Below are 26,557 nucleotides of genomic sequence, written 5' to 3'. Positions count from 1 at the left end.
CTATGAATTGTACATACATTTTATTGTACATTAATCAATCTCAAATAGTGGTGACATAGTAGGTAGGAAGGATATTTAGCCAATTTTACCGGGAACCGTTTCAACAATGAAATCAGAGAAAATTGGCAAACTCTGATAGGAAACGATCGACCTGGAGTCATAAACCAAAGTTTGGCCAGCAGCACTACAGATTTACTCTGAAAAATTCATATTTCAGTTCATGGGATCGAACCCAGTGCCTCTCGATGCTAAGCAGAAGCTTAACTACCGAGCTATGCTGCTGGGTAATGAAATTCAACAGGCCGAATTGTTCGTTACCATTATGTAAACGAGCACATCATTCATGCGAGTTCGCGGTAGGCAGTTTGATGATGCAAGAGCGTTTACGTAGTACGTTTGTATTAGCATTAGGCAAAATAAAAATCGTCCCACGCAGCAGTGGCAGCTAAATAAGGGGAAGCGGATATCAGGAGGGATTCAGGGAGTATCAGGTTGCGCAATCGCAGAGCTGTCAGAGTGCGAGTTGGCAGCAGTGGCGGAGGGATGGGGTGGGGGTGGGGGTTGAGGGGTGAGGGGTGAGGGGCGAGTGGAGAGTGGAGCGGAGAGGAGCGGAGTGTTGTGATGCGGGTTTGTGTGGGAGGCGGTGGAGTCGGAGTCGGAGTCGGAGTCGGCGGCGCGGTGTCGGTGCAGGTGCACGTGTGGGCGCCCGCCAGCAGCGCCAACGCCAACGAGTTCGATTACGAGTGCGACTCGAAGCAGCCGCTGCTGGGCGCTCCGCCCCCGGCCCCGGCCCCCGTCGCGCCCCCCCCCACCTCTCGCATGGAGCCGCGCGCCGCCCTCAGACGCCTGGGACTGCTCTGCTGCTCGCTCGCACTCTTCGGCTTCTTCGCCTTCGGATACTTTTGCCCCGACCAGGTACGCCCAGCCCCATCTGTCAAATCCCCATGTAAACAACTTTTTCAAACAAATGCCATTCATTTGTTTCAATTTATTTATTTGGTCGAAAAAGCTCATATTAATCAATCAAACCTCATATTTTACACAAGTGCATATATGAAAATAATATTATCATACATATGTAGTATATGAAAAAAAATTTCATAAAGCTTTGCAAAATGGATTCAAACCACACGAATATTTTTTTATATACATTATAAGACATGAAAATCGTCGAAAGAAATTTCTAGTGAAATTTTTCTACCATTCAAATAATTTATTTTATTTTTCATATTAGATCATAACAACATCTCAGATAAACTCAATTTGTTACCATGACCAAAAAAAAAAATCAAAATGTTAAATATGAAATATGAAAATGTTAAAAAGTTTATTTTATTATATGATAAAATATTAGTCAGCTGCAAGATAAAAATATCAAGTATTTTTATATTATTAATTTTTGTATGAAAAGATAATAAAATATAAAAACTTTTAGTTACTAATGTGTATAGTTGTTTTTTATCAATGTTATTATGTGTATAATATTTTCCAAAATATATTTTTGGTTTGCAAATAAAAATTATCTCAAAATTAATTTGAAAAATTGGAACCTCTTATTATATGTATATTTGTTTAATGTTAAAAATATAATAATATTTACAATTGAAATGAATTAATAATAACATCTTATCAGTTATATGCAAATTATAGCACACTAGTATTTTTGCCCAGCTTCGCTCGGTATTTGTAATATAAACCGCTTAAACATGGCCAATCTAATAGTAAACATTTTATATTCATTTGTTTTTTTATTAAATTGGACGTCACGGATTCTACGAACCAAACACACAAACATACATACAAAGTCTCTTTCAAAAATTATATATTAAATTCGGCCATTTTGAATTAAAAATCTTTAGGCCGAAAATACACAGAGCGGGACGTGGTACGTGTTTTTTTTTAAATACTTTCAAACGTGAAAAAAACGCAGCACTCCTAGCCCATATTCATGATACACAGTCCCAAAAATCACCCCCTGGAGTTTATAGCTGCTGGTGATTATGTTTTGCACAGAGAGGTTACGTGGTTCGATCCCGTGCTTATCTTTAATACTGCTAGTCAGACTAGGTATTTGTGATTTCAAATCGATCGTTTCTTAACAGAGTTTGCCAATTTATCTATTTAATTTAATTCAATTTATCAATTTAACATTTTTGAAACGGTTCCTCCATCAAATCATCCTACCCTAGTACTATGTCACCAATATCCGAATTTTATTTATGTACAATATGTAAAAATTTATGTGCAAGTCTAAATGCATAGTTCATAGTCCAAGTCCAAGTCTAAATGCATAGTCCGTAGTCTCTATGGCTTAATTAATTGATAATTTCGTTTTCTTCAGCCTCTCGAAATACAGCGATTTATGTAATAAAAATGCTGCAATGTTTGTAATTAATTGTCTAGGAAGGTGCATTGGGGTCTGCCTGTTAGGCCTTCCTGGTATATATTATCTATATAAAAAAGCCAGCAGCATAGCTCGGTCGTTTAGTTTCTGCTTAGCGTCACCGTTATTTTATTTTTATTTATTTATTCATTTTTTTACATATATACCAGGAAGGCTTTACAGGTAAACCCCAATGCATCTTCCTGACCAATTACAATGCAGCATTTTTATATATGTCACTGAATTACGAGACACTGAAAAACTTGCAAATCAATGAGACATCTATCAAATTGTACACAAACTTATTTATTGCACATTAATCAATCACAAATTATAGATGACATATTGTATAGGAAGGATTTTAGCCAATTTTTTCTGGGAACCATTTCAACAATGAAAACAGAGAAAATTGGCAAACTCTGATAGGAAACGATCAACCTGGAGTCACAAATCCAGGTCTGACCAACAGCATACTCTGAAAAATTCATTTTTTCTCCGGCCCTGGGATCGAACCTGGCGCCCATATTTGAAGAAATACATATAGGATATGGATATGAAGCCAAGGACACATGACGTCCCATACCACTCAGTGTGTTTTCGCCCTTATTCTACCTTTTAAACACATCTCTTATTTTTTTCTTCAGTAACGTAAAAAACCTCTCATTTCTTGATTTCTTTCACTAAATAATTCAAATTTGGCTTTGATTCAACCTAATCATAATTAATTTACCCAGAACAATGATTCACACGGTCAATGATTGTACATATGCTTACAAAACACTTTCATTGACGACTACTCGGTATTGCAATTGAACTTGTAACAACGTCTTTAAATTATAAAACAAGATTTGCGTTATAGCTTCGGTCAGTTAGATTTTCGTCGTTTTCCAAACACTACAGTATACATACGTATGTATACGATTAAATAGCCATTATCAAACAATAATCTCAGCTCGGCCGAGCTCTGCACTCACATTGATGTATATAAATTGGTTCTCATATGAATCAATTTATATTTCGTTTGCCATTTAACTGTTTATAATATGTACGTGCGAAAATTGGCAAGCTCTTCTCGTCTAAATGCTTTCACCGAGGCATGCCAATTTTATTTTTTGCGAGTTTTCACTTACCTCGTGTAATCTAATTGCGATTTCGTAAATATAACGTTCGTTTATGTAATACAAAAAATGTGCACGCCGAGAAGATGAAGCTTGAGAACGGTAAATATTAAAAAATTCGCACTTACGATCTTTAGTCAAATATTTATTTGCTAGTTGAGCGTCTGTTTGGAGATGGATTATATTTGAGCGTGTTTTTTCATTGTGATAATGTTAACCGCAGTCGTTGAAATTTAATCCAACAACATCATGTTTTATTACATGAGTCGGTAGCAATTCGTGTCGGTATAATTCGCAATATAATCTTATCTATTCGATTTCGATAGTCCTTTAACCCTTTGAGTGATTTCTGTTGAAAATTTCGCCCACATTTCCAATTAGAATTACTTAGAAATCCAATAGAAAACAGGTATAAAAATTTTAGCTGATCCAAACAAACCCTAGATAACTACCGACGAGGATTTCGCGTTTTGCAAAGGCGTGTTTAGACTCTAATGTATCTTGCAACAATATGAAATAAACAAAACAAGTCTATTAATGAATGTATTTTTCCAAAACTAGTTCCATCTTCTTCATTGTTGTTAAAATGTAATGCTCACAATCTAAATGCCAAGCCACAATCTAAAATACTCAGCAGTTAAGGATTTCCATCGGGAAATTCTGCTATGGTTATAAATTCAGAAATTCCGGTGTAAACCAGTCTTTATGAACATTGACACGGATTACACGACCCATGTTCAATGCTATCTGGAAAGGCTTAGCAGGTAGTATTCTTGTTTACTTGGTACATGCTCAATATACAACGCCTATCGGCGTTTATCAGGCCCATGGACTTGTCGGCAGAACGCCGATCGGCGTTGGTCAGCATTCAAAGGGTTAAAATCAATATTCTTGCGCGTTTATGACGTGAGCCTAACTATTGAACAAGTACCTTAATTTATTAAAATTATTATATAAAGTGATATTAAAATGAAAATTTGGTATTTTCAATTGACGATGGTTGTTAGTATTGAGCTAATTATAATGTAATCGAAACAAAGTAAATAAAAGTCTAGAATTGAAAATGTGTCCATATTTGAATTTCATTTTAAGTCGAACATATTGTTTACCGATAAACTCATTGTACATTCAATGAAGCATTTTGATATCCGGAACACTGAATATTTAATTATGATAATTTCATTACTCGATAGTGGGCTATATGCCGTTGTTTATATATATTTTATTTTTTCTTATTATTTATTTAATAGTTTAATTATACGTAGGTACATAAAAATTTTCTTTACCTTAAAAAAAAATACAGATAATTTTCAATATATTTGTAATTAAATAGTTAAAATAAAATAATAAGACAATATCTGGCCGGGCATTGCTCAGGTAGATAAAATTTGAAATAATTCTCAAAAGGACTGTCTATGGTCTAAGCTAGGGATTAAAAACTGTAGATTTGTATAGCACTTAAACAAACACACAAAAATTCATTCATATACATACATACGTATATTTATGATACATGAAATGTAATAACCTGCCTATTTATTTATATTAACATGTTAATGTGATTAATAAGATTAAGAAAGTGTTAGGTTAGGTCAGGTTTGACTAAAAATTAAAAATAATAATATTATTCACAACACTAAGCAGCTGTTATCAATAATAAGCGGATTTAATACATAGACCGTAACATATGTATATAAAGTTTGTTCATTAAGTGCGAAAATTTACAGTTTTTAATTTAGAATTTGACTACAAACATTTTCTGAATAAGTAATTCTCCAATTTTTGTCCACCCTGAGCTACTCAGTCAGTAGTAAACAAATAAATGCTAAAATAAAATAGTAAATAATAAATACTGGGCGTTTCTTAATTATTTATAAATATACTAAACAGCAACATACATACATAGCTCAGTGGTTAGTGTATAATGCTTTCAACTGTAGGGGCATGGGTTCATTCCCTGGCTCGGTGTTGCTGGCCAGACATTGGATATTTTATTTATTTTATTTCATAGAACATGAACACTCGCTTTTATAGATCGCTCCAAAGCGACGACTGTACTAATACAGATACAATACAATCGATATACATAAGCATTCTATACAATGCGAATTCATACAAACATCCACATGGAGACATTTTTGCAGCATTTTATAATCAAATTGGCGAACCTCAAGACGCTGAATAAATTGAGTTTAGCAAGAGATTCAGGAAAGGAGATGCCAATTTTACAGGAACCATTTCAATAAAAATCTGAAAAAAAAAGAAACGATCGACCTGGAGTCACAAACCAAGGTCTGACCAGCAGTCACTAGTGGGAACCCAACTGTGACCACTCTGCTCGAAAGCATAATATTCTAACTACTAGCCCACGCCGCTGGCTGATGGGCCACTGTTCGAAGAAGAGTATCTTCAAAAGTTTTCATATATTATATGTATTCATAATAAATTGACATCTTGGTTTGTGATGAGACAGGGTTTTTCAAATTAATCATTACTGATTTATTGATACGTCGGCTAAATTTAAGTTATTAAAATTGGCAAACTCGGATAGGAAACGATCGACCTGGAGTCACAAACCAAAGTCTGGCCAGCAGCTACTAGTGGAAACCCAACTGTGACCACTCTGCTCGAAAGCATAATATTCTAACTACTAGCCCACGCCGCTGGCTGATGGGCCACTGTTCGAAGAAGAGTATCTTCAAAAGTTTTCATATATACATACATATATTATATGTATTCATAATAAATTGACATCTTGGTTTGTGATGAGACAGGGTTTTTCAAATTAATCATTACTGATTTATTGATACGTCGGCTAAATTTAAGTTATTAAAATTGGCAAACTCGGATAGGAAACGATCGACCTGGAGTCACAAACCAAAGTCTGGCCAGCAGCTACTAGTGGGAACGCAACTGTGACCACTCTGCTCGAAAGCATAATATTCTAACTACTAGCCCACGCCGCTGGCTGATGGGCCACTGTTCGAAGAAGAGTATCTTCAAAAGTTTTCATATATACATACATATATTATATGTATTCATAATAAATTGACATCTTAGTGTATGATAATTCAGGGTTTTTCAAATTAATCATCACTGATTTATTGATACGTCTGCTAAATTTAAGTTATTAAAATTGGCAAACTCGGATAGGAAACGATCGACCTGGAGTCACAAACCAAAGTCTGGCCAGCAGCTACTAGTGGAAACCCAACTGTGACCACTCTGCTCGAAAGCATAATATTCTAACTACTAGCCCACGCCGCTGGCTGATGGGCCACTGTTCGAAGAAGAGTATCTTCAAAAGTTTTCATATATACATACATATATTATATGTATTCATAATAAATTGACATCTTGGTTTGTGATGAGACAGGGTTTTTCAAATTAATCATTACTGATTTATTGATACGTCGGCTAAATTTAAGTTATTAAAATTGGCAAACTCGGATAGGAAACGATCGACCTGGAGTCACAAACCAAAGTCTGGCCAGTAGCTACTAGTGGGAACGCAACTGTGACCACTCTTCTCGAAAGCATAATATTCTAACTACTAGCCCACGCCGCTGGCTGATGGGCCACTGTTCGAAGAAGAGTATCTTCAAAAGTTTTCATATATACATACATATATTATATGTATTCATAATAAATTGACATCTTAGTGTGTGATGAGTCAGGGTTTTTCAAATTAATCATTACTAATTTATTGATACGTTGGCTAAATTTTAGTTCTTAAAATTAGCAAACTCTGATAGGAAACGATCAATCTGGAGTCACAAATCAAGGTCTGGCCAGCAGCTACTAGTAGGAATCGAACCGTGACCACTCTGCTAGAAAGCATAATATGCTAACTACTAGTCCACGCCGCTGGCTGATGGGCCACTGTTCGAAGAAGAGTATCTTCAAAAGTTTTCATATATACATATATTATATGTATTCATAATAAATTGACATCTTGGTGTATCATGAGTCAGGGTTTTTCAAATTAATCATCACTGATTTATTGATACGTCGGCTAAATTTAAGTTATTAAAATTGGCAAACTCGGATAGGAAACGATCGACCTGGAGTCACAAACAAAACAAAGTTATAACCGTGAAGCATAATATGCTAACCTCTAGTCCACGCTGCTTGTTTATAAATATCAAATACATTGTATATAGGAATTTTAAGCCGGATGGCGCCTAGTCCATACATACACATATCAGTTATATTGTTTAATAGTTACAATAATATAAATGTATATAAATACAATAGATAAGTCGACTAAAAATACAACCGACACAAACATACGATAAAAAAAATACAACATTTCAATCTGTTAACCATATCAACATATGGTTTGCATCAAACATTATAATAACAAACTAAAATAAAACTCATACGTATATTACACATAATATACGCTCGAATATGAATTGCGAAGTCGAATTCCGCCAACAACAAAAAATAATCCATCAACAGCTAAAGTTCAACGCCTCGATAATGCATAATTACAACATATGCAAATTATACCAGATATGTACATACATATATATATTTATATGTATTTCAATGTGAACATCCTCTTTATGAGGATCGTCGCCGTTGTAATTACGTGTATATCCTTCCACAGTGGAGTGTGTCCGCACGGCCAATTTCGTATGTTTTATAATCGAGCGTGCACTTTCAATTCAACAGGTCTGCGCGCTGTCGGGCCGGGATCGCTTTAACGACGTGTCGTTAGCCGGCTATCAGGACAATCTGGGGAGACCACTGCCGGCGAGCCTCTCCAAGCCGGGCATGAGCTACGATGAAGTCTTGCACGACGACTTTCAGTTCGATATCGATGCGCATGACGTTATGGTGTTTCTACACATACAGAAGACTGGAGGGACGTCGTTCGGCAAGCACCTGGTCATGGATCTCGATTTGAAGGTAGTTAAGAAGTCGGAGATGCACGCTGGGTGTGAAAAAGGTCTGGAATTCTGTCTAGGAATTGTATGCAAGTGTCAGATTACAGTACAACCCTGATTATCCGGGCTAACATCCGGATCCGGATTAACACTGTTCGACACGAAAAATGGTTCAGAGACGAGATATGACATTTCTTATAGATCTATGCCCAGTGAACACGAATCTGGTAATAAAAAATGTTGATTGGATCGAGATTCGGGGATATATGTGATTTTAAAACGCGCGATTTTTGCACATATATTTTGGTGTTGTTCGGTCGCTGTCTCAAAATATGTCAATTTCCTGTTCAAAATGAATATTGGAATCTATAGTCGGGTATTTTATCTTTCATTTGTAGTACTTTTCAGCTTTCAAATCTCTAAGTAGTCGTCCAGTTCAAATCAAAAGTCAAAAGTACGTATTTTCATTTGGGATTTTTTCCCACTGTTAATACTATTTTATATTGAGTATTTTCTATTGAAACATGTTTATTGGGATGGTGTTCTGGCCACACTATTTTTTGTTTTCGTTTAAAAGGATTAATTTGAAGTGTGCTGAAATTTAAATCGGTAAAATTGCGAGCTAAAAGCTCGTACTAGTATTTACTCGTATTTACACGAATCTGAATTGTATTAATTATATTAAATTGTCTTTATATGAGAATTAAATAAAATTGCACTTAGAAAAATCATATTTCGACTATTCTTGTGGATTAATAACAAAAATTCGTTTATTTTATCGAGGTAAGCTAGTTATCAATAAGCTCGTCTCTGAACCATTTTTCGTGTCGAACAGTGTAATTGGTTTGGCGAGTAAAATTAATACTATAGTTGGTCTGATGTAGGCGCGAGTCTTACGAGAACCGAGCATGCTGTCGCATTCGTGCCATGTGTTGTTGCATTGTAAGGACGTAAAATAGTATCTTTATTTTTTTTTAATGATTTCTTATTTAACTATGTAATAGTATTACGATATAATTCAATGCAAGGTCTCTAACCCTCCCTCACCGAAGTGGGGGTATGCAAGTGCCCCTATTTTTACGTTTTTCGTAATAACTATGTGGTTTTTCAAAGCTATACACCCTATATTTCTTGTATTCCTAGAATGAACCACAAGAAATTTATTTTTATAGATTTTGTATGATTTAGAAAAGGGGTGCATCGTAAAAAAATACATTTATACATTTCTACGTTCCAAAGTATGATTTAAAGGCGGTAGCGATAAGTCATGTTTTTGACTGTTCGCTTGCATATTCTTGTTGATCGATGAATCAATGCGAGGGAAAGAGACAGCTATATTTACGTAAGCTATTGTTTTCGTCGCTTTTGACGCGTGGCTATTGAGTCATACAGTCGTCTGTTGGCCTTACCTATGTGCGTTTGCGTGTTGATGCTTGTCGTTATTTTTTAATACAAAAATAGTCACAAACATGCTATAGGACTAAAACTTTTTTATGTTGATGTATAAAATGATTTATAAGATATATATTGAAACCATTTGTATCGGGAAAAGCTGTATTTTGATTAAAAAATACTGGGGTCTCACTCGACCCCGGTTCAGGACACTCGTTCGATCTTGACGCCCCATCCTTCAAAGCTTAATAATATTACTGTAAGTTTTGCTGGCCATAACATGACGTTGACAATTACTTTTATCGTCTAAAAAAATATAAATTTCCATTAATATAAAATGTATACGTATTCCATAAATATAAATTAATAATATCAACAACTTGGGTCTGGGTCACTGCTTCGAAAGATCGAAAAGAATGTATGTGTTACACCGAATCCGTGAAATTGTCTATTACACGCATTCGGCAAGAGAATTGCCGAATGCGTGAAAAATGCAAGCATGTTGCCCAGTTCACAGATTTGGCAAATTTTTTGGCGAATGCGTGTATTCGGCAAGAATTTGTCTGCTCAAAGCATGGAGTCGGCAAATAGACAGCAGCGCTTCGGTGTTGTTTTTTAGAACTGGACAGCGTGGACAAGTGTCAAAGTGACTGCTAAATGAGGATGTTTAATTTAGTTTAATTTACATATTATTATGTATAATATGACTACATACATTTGTTTCGATCATCTCATATGACTTATACATAAATTAATGTCATTTTTATACATTTTGATCAATATTTTAACAGTGAAACATATGTATGTAGTCATATTATACATAATAATATGTAAATTAAACTAAATTAAACATCCTTATTCAGCTGTCACTTTGACACTTGGTTATAATATAACACGCTGTCCAGTTCACGCATTCGGCAAAGAATTTACGGAATCCGTGAACTGGGCAACGTGCTTGCATTTTTCACGCATTCGGCAATTCTCTTGCCGAATGCTTGTAATAGACAATTTCATGGATTCGGTGTAACATATGTATGGTAATACGAGGGTTGCTCTCTAAGTTTCTGGCCTAATAATGAAAAAACAAATATTTATCATCGATATTGGTTTTATTGTTTTTCGAAATATTCTCCATGAAGATTATTAATACACTTTTGCATGCGTTGGAACATATTTTCGAAGCACTTTTTCCAATCCGATTGAGGTACCTCCAAAACAAGCGTTTTGAACGCATCAATCGCTTCTTCGGGCGTCGAAAATCGTTGACCACGTAATTTATTTTTGATGTGCTGGAATTAAAAGAAGTCATTGGGTGCCAAATCAGGGCTGTACGGTGGATGACCCATCAATTCGATGTGTTGAGTGCTCAAATAGGCGCGTTGTTTGAGCTGATGTGTGAGAGCTCGCATTGTCATCATGGAGAATGATTCGTCTTTGGCGGCTGGTTTTCCTTATTTCTCCGAAGACTTCTGGCAAACAAATGGTTGTGTACCATTCAGAATTCGTAGACCGTTCTATATACATACGTTCCACCAATGGTACGGTTGTGAAATGTCCAGTTTTTCCGAAAAAACAGGCGATCATTTGCTTCGTGCGCGAACAACTTTTGTTGGGTTTGATTCTTCTTGGAAGGCCCATACTGTGAACTGCTGTTTTGTTTCGGGCTCATATGCATAGATCCATGATTCGTCACCTGTGCAGATGTTATACACAGCATTTGTTGCACCGTGATTGTATTTTTGCAACATTTCCTTGCACCAATCGACACGAGCCTCTTTCAGGTCTGTTTATACCTAGTCAGCACGTACCGACTTCAGCAGGTATCCGGCCGTACGAAAAGTATTCTTTGGTACGTTTTGTATGGGTATATTCATACCAACCGTCACGTTTACGTCACGGCAGGCTTACATCAGTACCCGACATTTCCTGTTCATACTTTACAGCAACATCCGTCAACGTATCGTATCCGTTTTTTTGGCCATCGTGGAAATATACACGCGAATTACGTGCCATGAGTCTGCCGCTTTGCTGTTTTGGACCAATTATCGATAGTGACAGTTGACAGCTGTTCAATCTTTCGACATGGTTTTGGCGCAAATATTTTAAAAAAATTAAATTTTTTATGGAAATATTCAAAAAAAATTTGTCCATCATCCACAAGCTCCTTATACAGTGTCCAAAACTCTCCTTCGGTTTTTCTATTTTTTAACATGGGATGCACATCAAAACGCCTCCGTGCTTTTTTATTGCCTTCTTGAGCTTCTTCTTCCAACAAAAACGCGATTATACATAATTTTTCGTTCGATAAACGCCGAAACATTTTTGCCGACTTGTATTCTGACGCGTAGCTACGAATGCACGTGTATGCATTCATATTGTAAGTACTCGGCAATACGAAGTAAGCAATATTGCGCCGTATCGTCATGGCCTGTCATGTATAAGTAAGCCGATTTTGCCTTGCACTCGGCCAAAGTGATGTAAGCGTGACGTGACCGCGACGTGTAGGTAGATATGAATAGAAATGTAATAAAATGACATATTTGAAACGGAGTCGTGCAGTGCTGTTAAGTATGAACAGACCTTTCTGCGCGATTGTCAAATTATGCGGGATCCAACGCGAACAACTCTTTTTTACAGCCAAATGATCATGCAATATCTTATTCGCTACTTCCACACTACCGATATCTACACCCGATATTCTCGAATTTTCCATATCCAGTTCCCATATTGCAACTTGTGGTTGCTATTTAAGAACTGGTTATGGAAAAATTCGCAAATATCGGGTTTAGATATCGGTAGTGTGGACGTAGCCATTGTCGCCGTCCACACACGATATCTACTACCGATATTTCCATATCCAGTTCCCATATTGCAACCTGTGGCTGCTATTTAGGAACTGGATATGGAAATATCGGTAGTAGATATCGTGTGTGTGGACGGCGCCATTGATTGGTGTCATACTAATGGTCAATGATGCCTGAACCTCCCAGTATGTCACATGACGATCTTGAACTATCAGTTCACGCACAGAATCAACATTTTCTGGTGGAACAGCTGATTTTGGACGACCTTCACTAAATTCGTCTTGGAGCGAACTACGCCCACGATTGAATTCGTTATAACTCGTTTTTTTTTTTTTTTTTTTTTTTGTTTTCTTATGTAGGCCATTGTGGTGCATTAGGTTCTTCCTGTAATGCCACAATGGTTCAAAACTATAAATAAATAAATAAATAACAGTTTTTCACAGTGCTGTAGAATGGTGCTTTATCGCCATATAAAGAACTAAGTTCATCGATGCACTCTTGCCTTGATAGTCCACGTCGAAAGTTATGAAAAATAATCGCACGGAAATGTTCACGTTTTGATTCCATTTTTGACAGCTATGAATTTTTCAAGTCCTCGTAAACAAAAGAATAAGTGCTGTAAAAGTGTTCTGAGAACGATTTCGATGATAAATATTTATTTTTTCATTATTAGGCCAGAAACTTAAAGAGCAACCCTCTTACTACCCGCTCTTCATATGTAAATATGCATGGTAAACGGACTATTTCACATATTGTCATAAAAAATGCGAAAAATCTTGATTTTTCGACTTTCGATCAAGTCACTTTCGATGCAGTGACGGCCACTGCAACAACTTACGTATTTTGTATTAAAATTTTATTAATGTAAATATTTTTACATACGAAACACGAATTAAAAACTAACAAAAAATAAAAGTCAAATTATACGCACGAACAATGTTGTATTTCTTGACCAAAATACAGTGCATCATACATGAAAGTACATCGTAATAATATTATATAGTTAAATAAGAAATAATTAAAAAAAAATAAAGAAGTTATTTTACGTACTTACAATATTTTAACACATTGCACGAATGCGACAGCATGCTCGGTTAACATCGTATCGACTATAAGTTTGTGAAGTAATTCTTAACCTTTGAAGGACGGAGCGTCGAGATCGATCGAGTGGCCCGAACCGGGGTCGAATAAGACCCCAGTATTTTTTAATCAAAATACAATATAAATCTCAATACAAATGGTTTCAATATATATCTTATTAATAATTTTATACATCAACATAAAAAAGTCTTATAGCATGTTTTTGACTATTTTTGTATTAAAAAATAACGACAAGCATCAACACGCGAACGCACATAGGTAAGGCCAACAGGCGACTGCATGACTCAATAGCCACGCGTCAAAAGCGACGAAAACAATAGCTTACGAAAATATAGCTGTCTCTTTCTCTCGCATTGATTAATCAATCAACAAGAATATGCAAGCGAACAGTCAAAAACATGACTTATCGCTACCGCCTTTAAATCATACTTTAGAACGTAGAAATGTATAAATGTATTTTTTTACGATGCACCCCTTTTCTAAATCATACAAAATCTATTAAAATAAATTTCTTGTAGTTCATTCTAGAAATACAAGAAATATAGGGTATATTGCATTGAAAACCACATAGTTATTACGAAAAACGTAAAAATATGGGCACTTGCATACCCCACTTTGGCGAGGGAGGGTTAATGAAGGTTGTCAAACGGCAGTTGTTTCCATTATAGTTTCATGCGATGTTTCAGCATTATATATTTTATAAATTACCGTACCTTCATAAGAATACATGCATTATTTTTAAGAAAAGTGGAGGAATTGCCATTATGATTCATACAAAGGGCATCGAGACATAACTTCCAGACTTTTTGACTTACGGTTTGTTTTAATGCACAATCCAACCGCTATTATGTATAATAATTAAGATGTGATGTCTGTTGCAGAGGCCGTGCAACTGCCAGAGAGCTCGCAAACGATGTCATTGTTTCAGGCCGCACAGCAACGAGATATGGCTCTTTTCTCGCTATTCGACAGGATGGAAGTGAGTGTCGGCGCTGGAATACTAAATTACACCCCCCCCGACGCACTTACGATTTCAATTTAAACGTTTAAACATCGCCGGTAATATACGTCTCGAGAATCGATGATCAACTTTTTCACGAGCAGTGCTCGTTTAATGAGGACGGTATGAATTTGGCTCGCTTGAATGGTTATCGTCGGACAACGGATGACGCCCCAGTCACAGAACATTAAAATTCGCGACGATAAGTGCGAATGTTAAATGATAATTGTATTATAAATTATTAATACATTAAACTGATATGAAGTATTATTAAATTTGTAGCGTTTATAAAACGAATTGTTTTTACTATATTATATAAAATGTAATATTCGCTCGGTATTTGTAATATAAACAGCTTAAACATGGCGAAAGTTATAGTAAATATTCATTTGCTTGTTTATTACATTGATTTGAATGGAAAAAAAATAATATTCAACCATATATTGATATCGTCGTTATAAAAACTTTGACAACGTTTAAACGAACCTTACATACATACAAAGTCTCTTTCGAAATATTATCAACTAGCGTTTTTACCCGGCTTCTCTCAGTATTTGTAATATAAACAGGTTAAACATGGCGATTTGTAGTGTTTATTAAACGAATTGTTTTCACTGTATTGTAAACTAGTTGTTTTACTCGGCTTCGCTCGGTAATTGTAATATAAACAGCTTCAACATTCAACCATATATTGATATCGTCGTCATAGAAACTTTGATTTGTTTTCGATGCTCCCAACAAACCTTACATACAAAGTCTCTTTCGAAATTATATATTAGATTATAGCTTAAATTATAATTTTTTTAAATACACTAATGGAAATGTCTTTATATGTTAATACAGTTTTTAAACAAGTGAAGCTGATGAAAAGCTTTTAATAATTGCTTATATCACTCAGTCAAGGTCAGAGCCATTGATTGTTATTAATGTTATTAACCTTATAAGACAGTTACATTGTAAAAAGGTCGTCCAATCTCCGCATAATATTATCTATGTATGTAAGTGTGTTCAGTAGATTAGACCGTTTGCATAGTGATGCGACACAGTACTCTTATAGATTTAAAGTGGCTTGTATACAATGCAAATTAAAGCTTAGCTGGAAGTAGACCTATAAAATTAAGCTATTTACGGTTCCATGATGAAACGTATACAGACAAAACATCTAAAAACAATACGTCGCCACTGCACAATGTGCACGACAAAATGGTTATGGACAAAATGTTTTCGCGACATAATGCTCACAGACAAAATGGCTATGATGAAATTATGAATTTTTTGTGTATGAACATACTAAGCCCGCTTTAAAGGTCAAGGAATTTGACCCTTAACCTTTCCACCGCGTACGACTACTATACATGTCCTAGCGAACATGCCCTCAGCGCGTGAGACACGCATAGATGTCTTGGAAGTTCCAACCTGTATAAGAGCCGTCTATCGTGTTAAAATTTTATAACTTGGTTGAAAATATTACTAATTGTATACTTTACCAAATTCAATAGATGGCAGTAGTCAAAAAAAATTCAATATAGGCTAAAATAATTTATAAAATATTACAACCTATATTTATAGTCGAAAACGCGATAACAAAATCCGCAAAAAAGCAGCCGCGTACAGGGCATGTTAAAGGGCAAAGGGTTAAAGCCCTCAACATGAGGCCACCACCCCCCCAACGAATACAGTCTGAGAGACCCTTTCGTCGGAGAACGAGACGGTTGTTCATGAATATCGCACAAGAACAACCGCACATCACTGTTCTCATAAAAAGGTGCCGGAAGGTGTAAGAAGGTGCCGGGTTCTATCCCTGAATGAAAATGAATTTTTCAGAGTATGCTGTTGGTCAGACCTGGATTTGTGACTCCAGGTTGATCGTTTCCTATCAGAGTTTGCCAATTTTCTCTGATTTCATTGTTGAAACGGTTCCCGGAAAAAAAAAATTGGCTAAAAATCCTTCCTACCTACTATGTCACCACTATTTGAAATTTGATGGATGTACAATAAAAATTTATGTACAATTCATAGATGTCTCGTTAATTTGCGAGTTTTTTCAGTGTCTCGCAATTCAACGACTTATAATAAAAAAATGCTGCATTTGTATTTGTAATTGGCCAGGAAGGCGCATTGGGATTTACCTGTAAGGCCTTCCTGGTATATATGTAAAATAAAAAAACCACACTACATAACCAAGTACAAAATAAACAACAACAACGCATGAACACATAAAGCGCGCATGCGTTAGGAAATAGTACCTGACATAATGTTCATACACCACGTGTATGAACATTATGTCGCGTAATCATTTTGTCTGTGAGCATTATGTCGTGTAACCATTTAAGGCGTAGACACACAGAATCGTACGGCACGGCATGCCTAGTTGGATTCCAGCTGTAAATGGGTGTGTCTCATGTCATTGTTAATTCGTACGATCTTATTATTTGACACCTTACATTTCTTCCAATATGGGAATCTGTCAAACCTATGTACAATGAAAATATATCACTGAAAACACTCCAGAAGGTGAGTTTTGGCCTGGCATGGATCAGACGTGTTTTTTTTATATGTGCAAAACTATCTAACACATGCCGCGTACCACTGTGTGTGTGTCTACGCCCTTAGTAGCGTTATCATTTTATCGTGGACGTTGTTTCGTTTGACGTTTTGTCGTGACACCAATACTTATTTATATAATTTTAGATAATTAGCTAATTGAATACAACTTCTACATATTTTAATTAAATATATACTCAATTACATAACTCACAGAGGTGTCTCCTCGCACCTCGCAAGAATGCATCCACAGTCTTAAAAGATCTAACACACTGAACGAGGGCATTTACTTAAAATATAGTATCAACATGAGTCAAATCAAGGCGATGGGTCTGCGAGCCATTCACTCGAGTCATGTCAGCGATCATTTTCTATATATGCCAGAGATTTAAGTAAGGTTTCCTGAACACGTGTACATATACGAATTTTCACTTTCAACTTGGTATCTCTACTTACGTTGTTAGTAATCCGTTTAAGAGGGCTGGACAGCAGCGCCTTGTCCATACAAACGTACTATACTTCTCCCTTCCTCAATTACGGCACTAGAGAAATTATTTTTTAATATGCTATGGATATCCACCATTGGGGTGCATCTATCGTTTTATTTTTTTGATTAATTATTTTTATAGGAGCTAGGAGCCGCCAAACATCTATAAAATCGCTTCTTTTTTACACCCACGAAACGAGTCCAGCGTGCTTATTTAACGGTCAATTTAAAAAAAATACGCCGATAGATGCACAGAAAGTATCTTTCTCATACCGATGATGAAATTTTTTTAAAAATTGGTCCAGTTTTGGAGAAGAAAATAGTAGAATACGAAACCTCGATTTTGTCAATTTAAAATACGTTTTATCTGGTCGAAGCGCAACTGTCGCATTCACTCAATATATATATTGATATATATTCTCGCATTCACTAAATATATACATACACTCAATATATATATCGAAGAAAGGAACGGTAACAAAATTAAGGTTTCGGGTGTACAGCCCTCTTAAGAGACAAGCTAGGGACGCGACGTGACAAGAATCATAAGAAATTCCTCTACAGAGTTCGTTTCCGGCATTGCCGGTTTTAGGGGGGGGGGGGGGCTGGGTCGGGTGGTGCCCGAGGGCGCTAAATAAGTTAGGGCGCCTTTCTATGCGCTAAAAGCGCTTTAAAATTAAAATTAGAGCGCCAAAGGCCCTACATTTAAAATTCTATTCAAACAATCTACTGGAAAAAGCCAATCTTCAAATTAAGCTCACCGTAAATATTATTAGCAATGAACTTCAATTTAAAAGCCTTTCATTCATTGTATTAAATTTTATAAAACAGCACAATTTACAAGAATTATATCCAAACATTTGGGTTTCTATGTTTATGCTGACACTGCCTGAAACTGTAGCAAGGTTCCAAGGCCAGGAAAAAGGAGGATGGTAATCCAGTTTTTCATAATTTTTTTCTAAGGGTGTTTAGAAAAAATTGACCGAGGGCGCCATTGGGTGTAAGTCCGACACTGGGTAGCGTGACATTATTTGACCCAACACAACATGCTGATAACTCTTTAATAAAGCCCAAAGTGACTGCAGATGCGTTGTAATATGACATGACAGGAAGTGATGAATTGTCTTCAGTTATCGACGCTAACTAGTTAATAGAATGGTTAGTTCCTGACTAAGACTACACTAATTACGCGTGGTGCGCTTCACTTTGCACGGGATCTCTAACAAGTTTGAGCACCATCGAATGGAAGCGCATCTCTCTTAGTTAACAGTCGCAAAGCATAAACGTGCAGGATCCATTTAGTATAATACATATATACAATGCTCGACACGTCTCCGGGTATATATAAATATATATACGTACTATATAAACGCTTAAATTACGTATTCAGTTGGCGCACGGGCATCTAATTTTATTATTCCATTGTTATATAGGTATTATCGAATGGAAGTCTCACTTTTTTTTTATTTAATAGTTAAACCTATTGTTAATTTGTTTATATCCTTCAGATGTGGTCTGCATGCAGATTTCACCGAGTTAACATCGTGTGTTGACGGTGAACTTGACCGTCACGAAGGGCGTATGGCGCAGAGACGCTACTTTTACATAACACTGTTGAGAGAGCCTGTTTCTAGGTAGTGTATTAAGAATAAAAAAGACGTTAATTATGAAGAGAATTCGTGTGTAATAGAACGATTTATGCATCAGGTATCTGTCGGAGTATCGTCATGTTAAGCGAGGAGCCACGTGGAAAGGGGCTCGTCATTGGTGTCAAGGTCGAACCGCTACGGGTGAGTTTGATGATGCATGTTTGTGATGCGTTTTCAGATGGATTGTGTTTGAAGGTGTTTGTTTTTTGTTGTGTTTCAGCTTCAGAGGTGCCGGCGTGCTATTCTGGAGAGTCGTGGAGGGGAGTCACGCTGGCCGAATTCACAGGCTGTCAGTCGAATTTGGCCGCTAATAGGCAGACTCGTATGCTCGCTGATCTGGCTCTGGTCGGATGTTATAATTCGACGTCGCGACCGAATCCGCAGACTGATGCCATAATGCTCGCTTCGGCTAAGAGGAATCTAGCCGCCATGGCTTTCTTCGGGTTGACCGAATATCAAAAGGTACATGTTGTTTCATTGGCAATTTGGTTTGGGTATGAATCAGGGCCTGATTATGATTCAAAAGCCTGGGTATGAATCAAAAACAAAAATTTGCCCCCCCCCCCCCCCCCCCCTCCTTTTTTTTATTAACACATGCTACACAAATTAACATTAATATTTTATACTAGTGTTGTACTCGATGACATATCATCCCATGGGTGTTGGCATATTAAGTCAGAGCATCGTAACCTGTGCACCGGGGTAATATGTGTTCTCCGAACAGCATTTCGGCCTAATGCGTGCGAGTGAGATCGCGTGCGAGAGAGAAAACCGATGCTAGTTAGTATTTTTTCCCTATGCATATACGGAATAACTAGCGACTGCTGATGAAGTACATATGTATGTACGTAGCTGACAAACTCTACGAGTTGTAAACAATTTGTGCCGCGAATATCCACAGGTTACGATGCTCTGTGTCAAGTTATTAAATAAAATAAAAATGAAAAGAAATATATCGTCGGTCATGTGTCCGATCCGCACACGGTTGAATTTTTTTCAAATACCTTTTAAATATATTCAATTTAATATTTATATTTAACTTAAGTTTTGCCCGTTGAAATTTCAACGGTCGTTTCGGAAAAAAATTGATACAATACGTATAGTAATAGCACTGAGCAACAAAAAAAAAAAATACCAGAGTGGAGACTAACCAATCTTTACTAAGTTTGACCCACTGAATTCGAATATGATAATGATTTTTGTTGGTTAGTGATCGTTTGCGAGATATGAGCGTTTAAAAAAATACGCGATTTTTACAGTTTTTTGGCTTTTGCGGTCTTTCACTAAAAATCTAGTATTGCTGTGCTCAAAGTGAGTATTGGAATCAATAGTCAGATGTTTTTCCTATTGATTGTGATATTTCATTGCTTTAAAATACTTATAATTAATTGTCTAGCAAATTTTAAAAGTTAAAATTTTTTTTTACGGATTTTTTTCGTGCTATGTTGCGTTTATTTCGACAGTTTTTTTTATTTCACCACGTTTATAAGGATTGGTTTTATATCTCAATATTTTTTTTTATCTATACATACTAACTCGAGCGGTAATTGCAATAGAAATGCTTTCGTTGTGTAGATAGTCGTAACGTGGCTAGCGTTGGTGCAAGCGAGATGGCATGTAGTCCGACCGCTGAACTCTGTGAGGTTTTTAAGCCCGCTTTAAAGGTCAAGGAATTTGACCCTTAAAGCCCTCAACATGAGGCCACCCCCCCCCAACGAATACAATCTAAGAGACCCTTCGGAGAACGAGACGGTTGTTCATGAATATCGCACAGGAACAACCGCACATCACTGTTCTAATAAAAAAAACCACAATAACACACTCTGTGAGGTGCCTTGAAACTCTTAAGATCTGATGTCTTCAAATTTTCTAGGATGGGAATAAAAATAAGAATATTTTAAGTACTAGAATGACTGGCCTAGGCCATATTCTACATTTTTTCAGACATTCTAGAAATGTATTTCTACCGTTTATGATTTTTGTAGACGTTTTTAAAATTTGAGATTCTTTTGTAAAGGTCGATGATATACACACATAGGATTAGTCTCTGTTCACGGTCAGTTCACTCATACTCATAGCTATGTATGATATAAAGGGTGAATTGTGTACATATCTTAGTTGTGCATCAACCATTAAAATTGTAAAATGAAAAGTTTTATTCATTAATTTAAATTAGGATGTGGATCATTTAGACTTGGCCTTAAGACAGCTGTATACGTTATGTCACGCGAGTGAATCATAATCAAGTTAAAACGATTTATTACTTATAAGCTGTAAATCACTTCGATGTATTATGTTCATTATATATTTAGTATCCCATGAAATTGAACATCGTCAATACATTAAAAATATCGAAAAGCCTTTGGGCGCCTTTTGGGCAGCTTTGATTTATTGTAGATCGCAGTCCAACGTGTTTAATTACTACTTGTTTTGACTTAAAACTAAGGCTGTAAATCAGTTCACTGTGAGTCATTCGTCAACCTTTTTACTATTCAGCAGTGCTCGAAATGGATGGGAGATTTTTTTTATTATTTCACTTTCGTGAAATCCAAAAACGTAGCGCTCCCTCTCGTAAAACATCCAATATTTCCATACCTTTTGGTAAATTTAAAAATCGCTCAGTCTTGCATATCTCTCTGATGAGAATTTAAATTTGGCCGACGTATCAATAAATCAGTAATGATTAATTTGAAAAACACCGACTCATCACTAGAGACACCTATTTTGGGCACTTTGCTATTAATGCTTAATTGATGCTAAAATTCGGAATAGATGCTAAATTCGTAAAATATGCGAATAGATGCTAAAATAACAAACAAAAGTGAAATTTGCATAAAATTATACTCAAAAACTAGACTTGCACTCAAGACTAAATGAGACAAATCTATTCCTCCGAACATTGAGTAAACTATTCAATCCATCTGTGGCACGTTCAAAATCTAATATCAATGTTAAAGAAACAGTTTTGGTTTTTAGAAACCTGCCATTGTTTAATGTATTAACAGAGGCTGAATGTTTGGAAGGATATCGTCACTTTTTAGACAATTAATAGAGAATATAAAAAGTTAATCCACGCCGGATATATTGCTATTATTGATGGCGACAAAAATTAAATATGAGGAGTTTGGTTGTGCCGCTCTAAAATCTATTTGGTGTCCCGTCAATAGTGTGGATGCTGAAAGGTATTTCAGTAAATACAATATAATTGTTAACGATCGTCGCACGAGTCTCAAAAAATTATCTGTAGAAATATGCTCCATGTTAAGTTTTAATAAATTTTAATTGGTACTATATTTTTATATTCATATTTTTTGTCTTTCTATTTTTATATTCATGTTTTTTTCATTGTAATTTTAATTCCAAAACATTTTAGAATTTTTCAATTATTTTTTAATTGTTGTGTTGTCTTTAAATTGTATATACATATGTATATGTATATAAATTTTATTAAAATTCATCGAAATTTTTTATTATTTAAAATTAAACTTCATAAAAATAGATGGTAAAATGAACATTTTTAATGCCCTAAAATGAAAATGCTAAAATTGACAAAAATAGATGCCCAAAATACGTGTTTCTAGCCATAACCCATGCGATGATATTCCATCGGGCACAATACTAGTGTATTATAATAGGTTCAATAAAAAAAAAAACAAAATCATGTTTTGAAGCCCCTATTCAGTATTAAAATGAATTAATATAGTAGAGCAGTAAAGCTTGGGTACACTTTTCACTTACTTTTATACAATATGTTTATTTCTAGGTGGCTCAATACGTATTCGAGGAAACGTTCAATTTACGTTTCGCACTGCCGTTTTCGCAACACAACATCACCGTGTCCAGTTCAACGCTCAACAGTCTGTCTCACCAGGAGACGGAGGCAATCAGAAGAATCAACAATTTAGACGTTGAATTATATGCGTTTGCAAAACGCTTAATGTTTCAACGGTAACATTTATGAATGATTTTTTTTTGTATTATGTATTGTTAATGCAGTGTGTGTGTGTGTGTGTACTCAATGTTGTTGTTATTTTTTAGGTTTGAAGGGCTCAAGAAGAGGGATTCGGACTTTGTGAGGAGGTTCGCCCATCTCGGTGAGGTCGCGTCGAGGAACGGCGTCACCGAGTTCGATTGGGACAACAATGTCGAAGACAACACGACGGAAAGACACTTGTAAACGTGCAAAAACAATACGAAGTGGATTATTTTTCAGGATTGTTGCTATCGTTTGATTGAACAACGGCCTTAACTCCTAGTAATGTTTCGATCACGCTGTCCGTGACTCACTCACGTGCTATCCTCTTTACTACTTGTAATCAAATTTTTTTATTGTATATTTGATCCGATCGCTTTTGACGTTGGAAAAACATTTTTGATCTCGACAATTTTACAAAAAAAAAAAAAACTTTCGACTGGTCGCATTACCCATATCAATTGTAAACGAGACTTGTTTTATCGTCTCTCTAGTGTTTTTATTCTCTCCGTTTATTTTGTACGTCGGATGCCCACATATCATTCCTTTTCGTACTAGTTTTTATATATCAACACTGACTAACGGCTGTCGTTTCGTTTTGACGTTTTTTTCAATACAAAACGTTCCCGATGTTGACTGACTATAGATAAGTTTCTATTTTGACGTGCATTTGACTCGTTTATAGAGTATTCAGAATGTTTCACAAGATACACTCAACAGTATTAACTGTAACTTGCAATAAATTAATAAGTCATGTTATGCGATAACGTTCTTCTCGAATACACCAGGCCTGCTCCTGAATCAGTCAAATTGAAATCACACACGTGTAAAAGTGTTTTGTGATCTACAACTGCCACAATGTCACTGTTTTTCTTAACTCGTCTTAGGTTTAATGAAACATCGTCAAACAGCTTGACTGTATTCGTTGGGGGGGGGGGGGGGTGGCCTCATGTTGAGGGCTTTAAGGATCAAATTCTTTTGACATTTAAAGCGGGCCTAAAAACAACTTGAGGTTTGAACCCGATATACTGTATGTTGTTTTAGCCTGACTACTCTTCTTTATATGATACCGTTTCAATATATCTTATATTAAATAAAATAAGCTTGTATTAAATCTGACTCAAACCTCTAGTTGATTTGTGGTGCAAGTTGATGTCTTGCCGTTACATATTAATAATCAGCTGGCAGTTTGAGTCTGATCAGTGCTGGTTTTAGGGGGAGGGCTAGGTCGGGCGGCGCCCGAGAGCGCCAAATAAGTTAGGGCGCCGAACGATGCGCCAAAGGCGCTTTAAAATTTAAAATTAGAGCGCCAAAAGCCATTCAAAATTTTAGATTAGAGCGCCGAAGGCGAAAGTTCTTTCTAGGGATGTTTAGAAAAAATTGCCCAATGGCGCCATCAGGTGTAAGGCCGGCACTGAGTCTGATATATATATCGTCTAAACTTACATTCCTCAAAGCGATACATTCATACAAATGTAGATGGCGAGTGTGTGTTAAATCAGCGATTGGCTCGAATGAGTCCAATCTGTTATGTAACTGATAGCTTTAAGAGCAGGCCTGTTTCAGATGTCAATATGGTCGAGGATTATTCATTAGTTGGAACATTCTGTATAAGAAGAACCCTGTTGATTTACCGCACGTAATTTTTATCGAACTTTATTATGATATAATCTCGTTCGTATCCATTTACATTTATCTATCTATATTCACGAAAAAAATTTTAATCTTTTATTGAACAAATATTAAGATCAAATTTTGTATGTATATAATAATATATAATAATGTTTGGATTCTAACGATTAGGCCTTAGATTCTCGTTAAGGCTATGAAAAGTAATTTTTATTATAATTATATTATTACTACGGCAATTCTAAAATTGGACATTTTAGGCATCGACGATTCTTTAGCACCTTATATTTGATATTCGCACTGCACTATATTGTACATTTGTGTAAAAATTTTACATACTATACAAACACGATTATATAAATACGGTTTTGGGTTTTTTTCCTGTACAAAGATAGAAAGAAAGAAAAAACTTACTGTAGTATCTGTTTTTAATTTTTTTTTAAAAATAATATAGTCATTTTTTATTACACTGAGCAACAAAAAAAATTACCATAGTGGAGACTAATCAATCTTTACTAAGTTTGACCCACTGAATTCGATTATGATAATGATTTTTGTTGTTTGGGTCTCCTTTACGAGATATGAGGGTTTAAAAAAATGCGCAATGTTTGCAGTGCAAGTGGGACGGCAAGCTAGAGTCCGCCACTTAAGCGCGTAAGTGGCGGACTTGCCATCTCGCTTGCACCAACGTTTCTAGTGTACGCTCACGGAAACTGAACGAAAGTCTTTCTTAGCAATTACCGCTCGAGTTAGTACGTTTAGATAAAAATAAAAAAAACATGGAGATAGAAAACCAATCCTTATGAACGTGATGAAATAAAAAACTGACCAAACAAATGCAAAATAGCACAGATAAAAAATCTGTAAAAAAATATAAATATTTTTGACTTTTAAAATTCGCTATAAAATTAATTATAAGTATTTTAAAACAATAAAAAATCACAATCAATAGAAAAAACATCTGACTATTGATTCCAATACTCAATTTGAGCACAGCAATACTAGATTTTGAATTCAAGACCGCAAAAGCCAAAAGAAACTGTAAAAATTGCGCATTTTTTTAAACCCTCATATCTCGTAATGGAGACCCAAACTACAAAAATCATTATCATATTCGAATTCAGTGGGTTAAACTTTGTAATGATTGGTTAGTCTCCGCTCTGGTATTTTTTTTTGTTGCTCAGTTTTATCGATTGAATGTTAGCTATCGCTTTTTTTTATTTTATTTTATTTCTTTTAATAAAAATTACCTGATAGATTACGTGCCATGTGTAATATATATATATATATATTTTAGAGAATTATTTGTGTGTGCAATTATATATATTTTTTTCTAACGTTTTGATAAAATTAGTCGGTGTCTCTCTCGTCATCGTCGTGTATTCATTCGCGGAGCACTCTCTTAGATGTAGAATGGGTGGACAATACTCGTCACAGGGTTTAGAGAGAAAAAAAATATAAAAATTATATTACGATTGTACGGTCGCTGTGTTTATAGCAACGTTAGTGTTTGTCAAATGAATTTGCATGTTTTAAATTTTATTACAAAAGGTTTCTGCATCTGTTTCTGTACATATGACGC

At 35.7% G+C, this 26,557-nt stretch overlaps 1 protein-coding gene across 1 annotated transcript; it reads left to right on the top strand.

Annotated features, from left to right (window-relative positions):
- The first annotated feature begins 334 nt into the window (after positions 1 to 334).
- Positions 335 to 25,815, top strand: Hs6st (heparan sulfate 6-O-sulfotransferase). The gene is made up of 8 exons (XM_077437703.1): positions 335 to 915; positions 8,182 to 8,418; positions 14,575 to 14,672; positions 19,233 to 19,358; positions 19,432 to 19,514; positions 19,594 to 19,835; positions 23,137 to 23,321; positions 23,412 to 25,815. Exons 1-8 carry the CDS (start codon positions 622 to 624, stop codon positions 23,548 to 23,550), a joined length of 1,404 nt encoding a protein of 467 aa, XP_077293829.1. The 5' UTR covers positions 335 to 621; the 3' UTR covers positions 23,551 to 25,815.
- Positions 25,816 to 26,557: the final 742 nt, after the last annotated feature.

The sequence above is a fragment of the Arctopsyche grandis genome, chromosome 9 (genome assembly GCF_051622035.1).
Source record: "Arctopsyche grandis isolate Sample6627 chromosome 9, ASM5162203v2, whole genome shotgun sequence".
NCBI lineage: Eukaryota > Metazoa > Arthropoda > Insecta > Trichoptera > Hydropsychidae > Arctopsyche > Arctopsyche grandis.
This window is presented reverse-complemented; position numbering and strand designations above follow the sequence as displayed.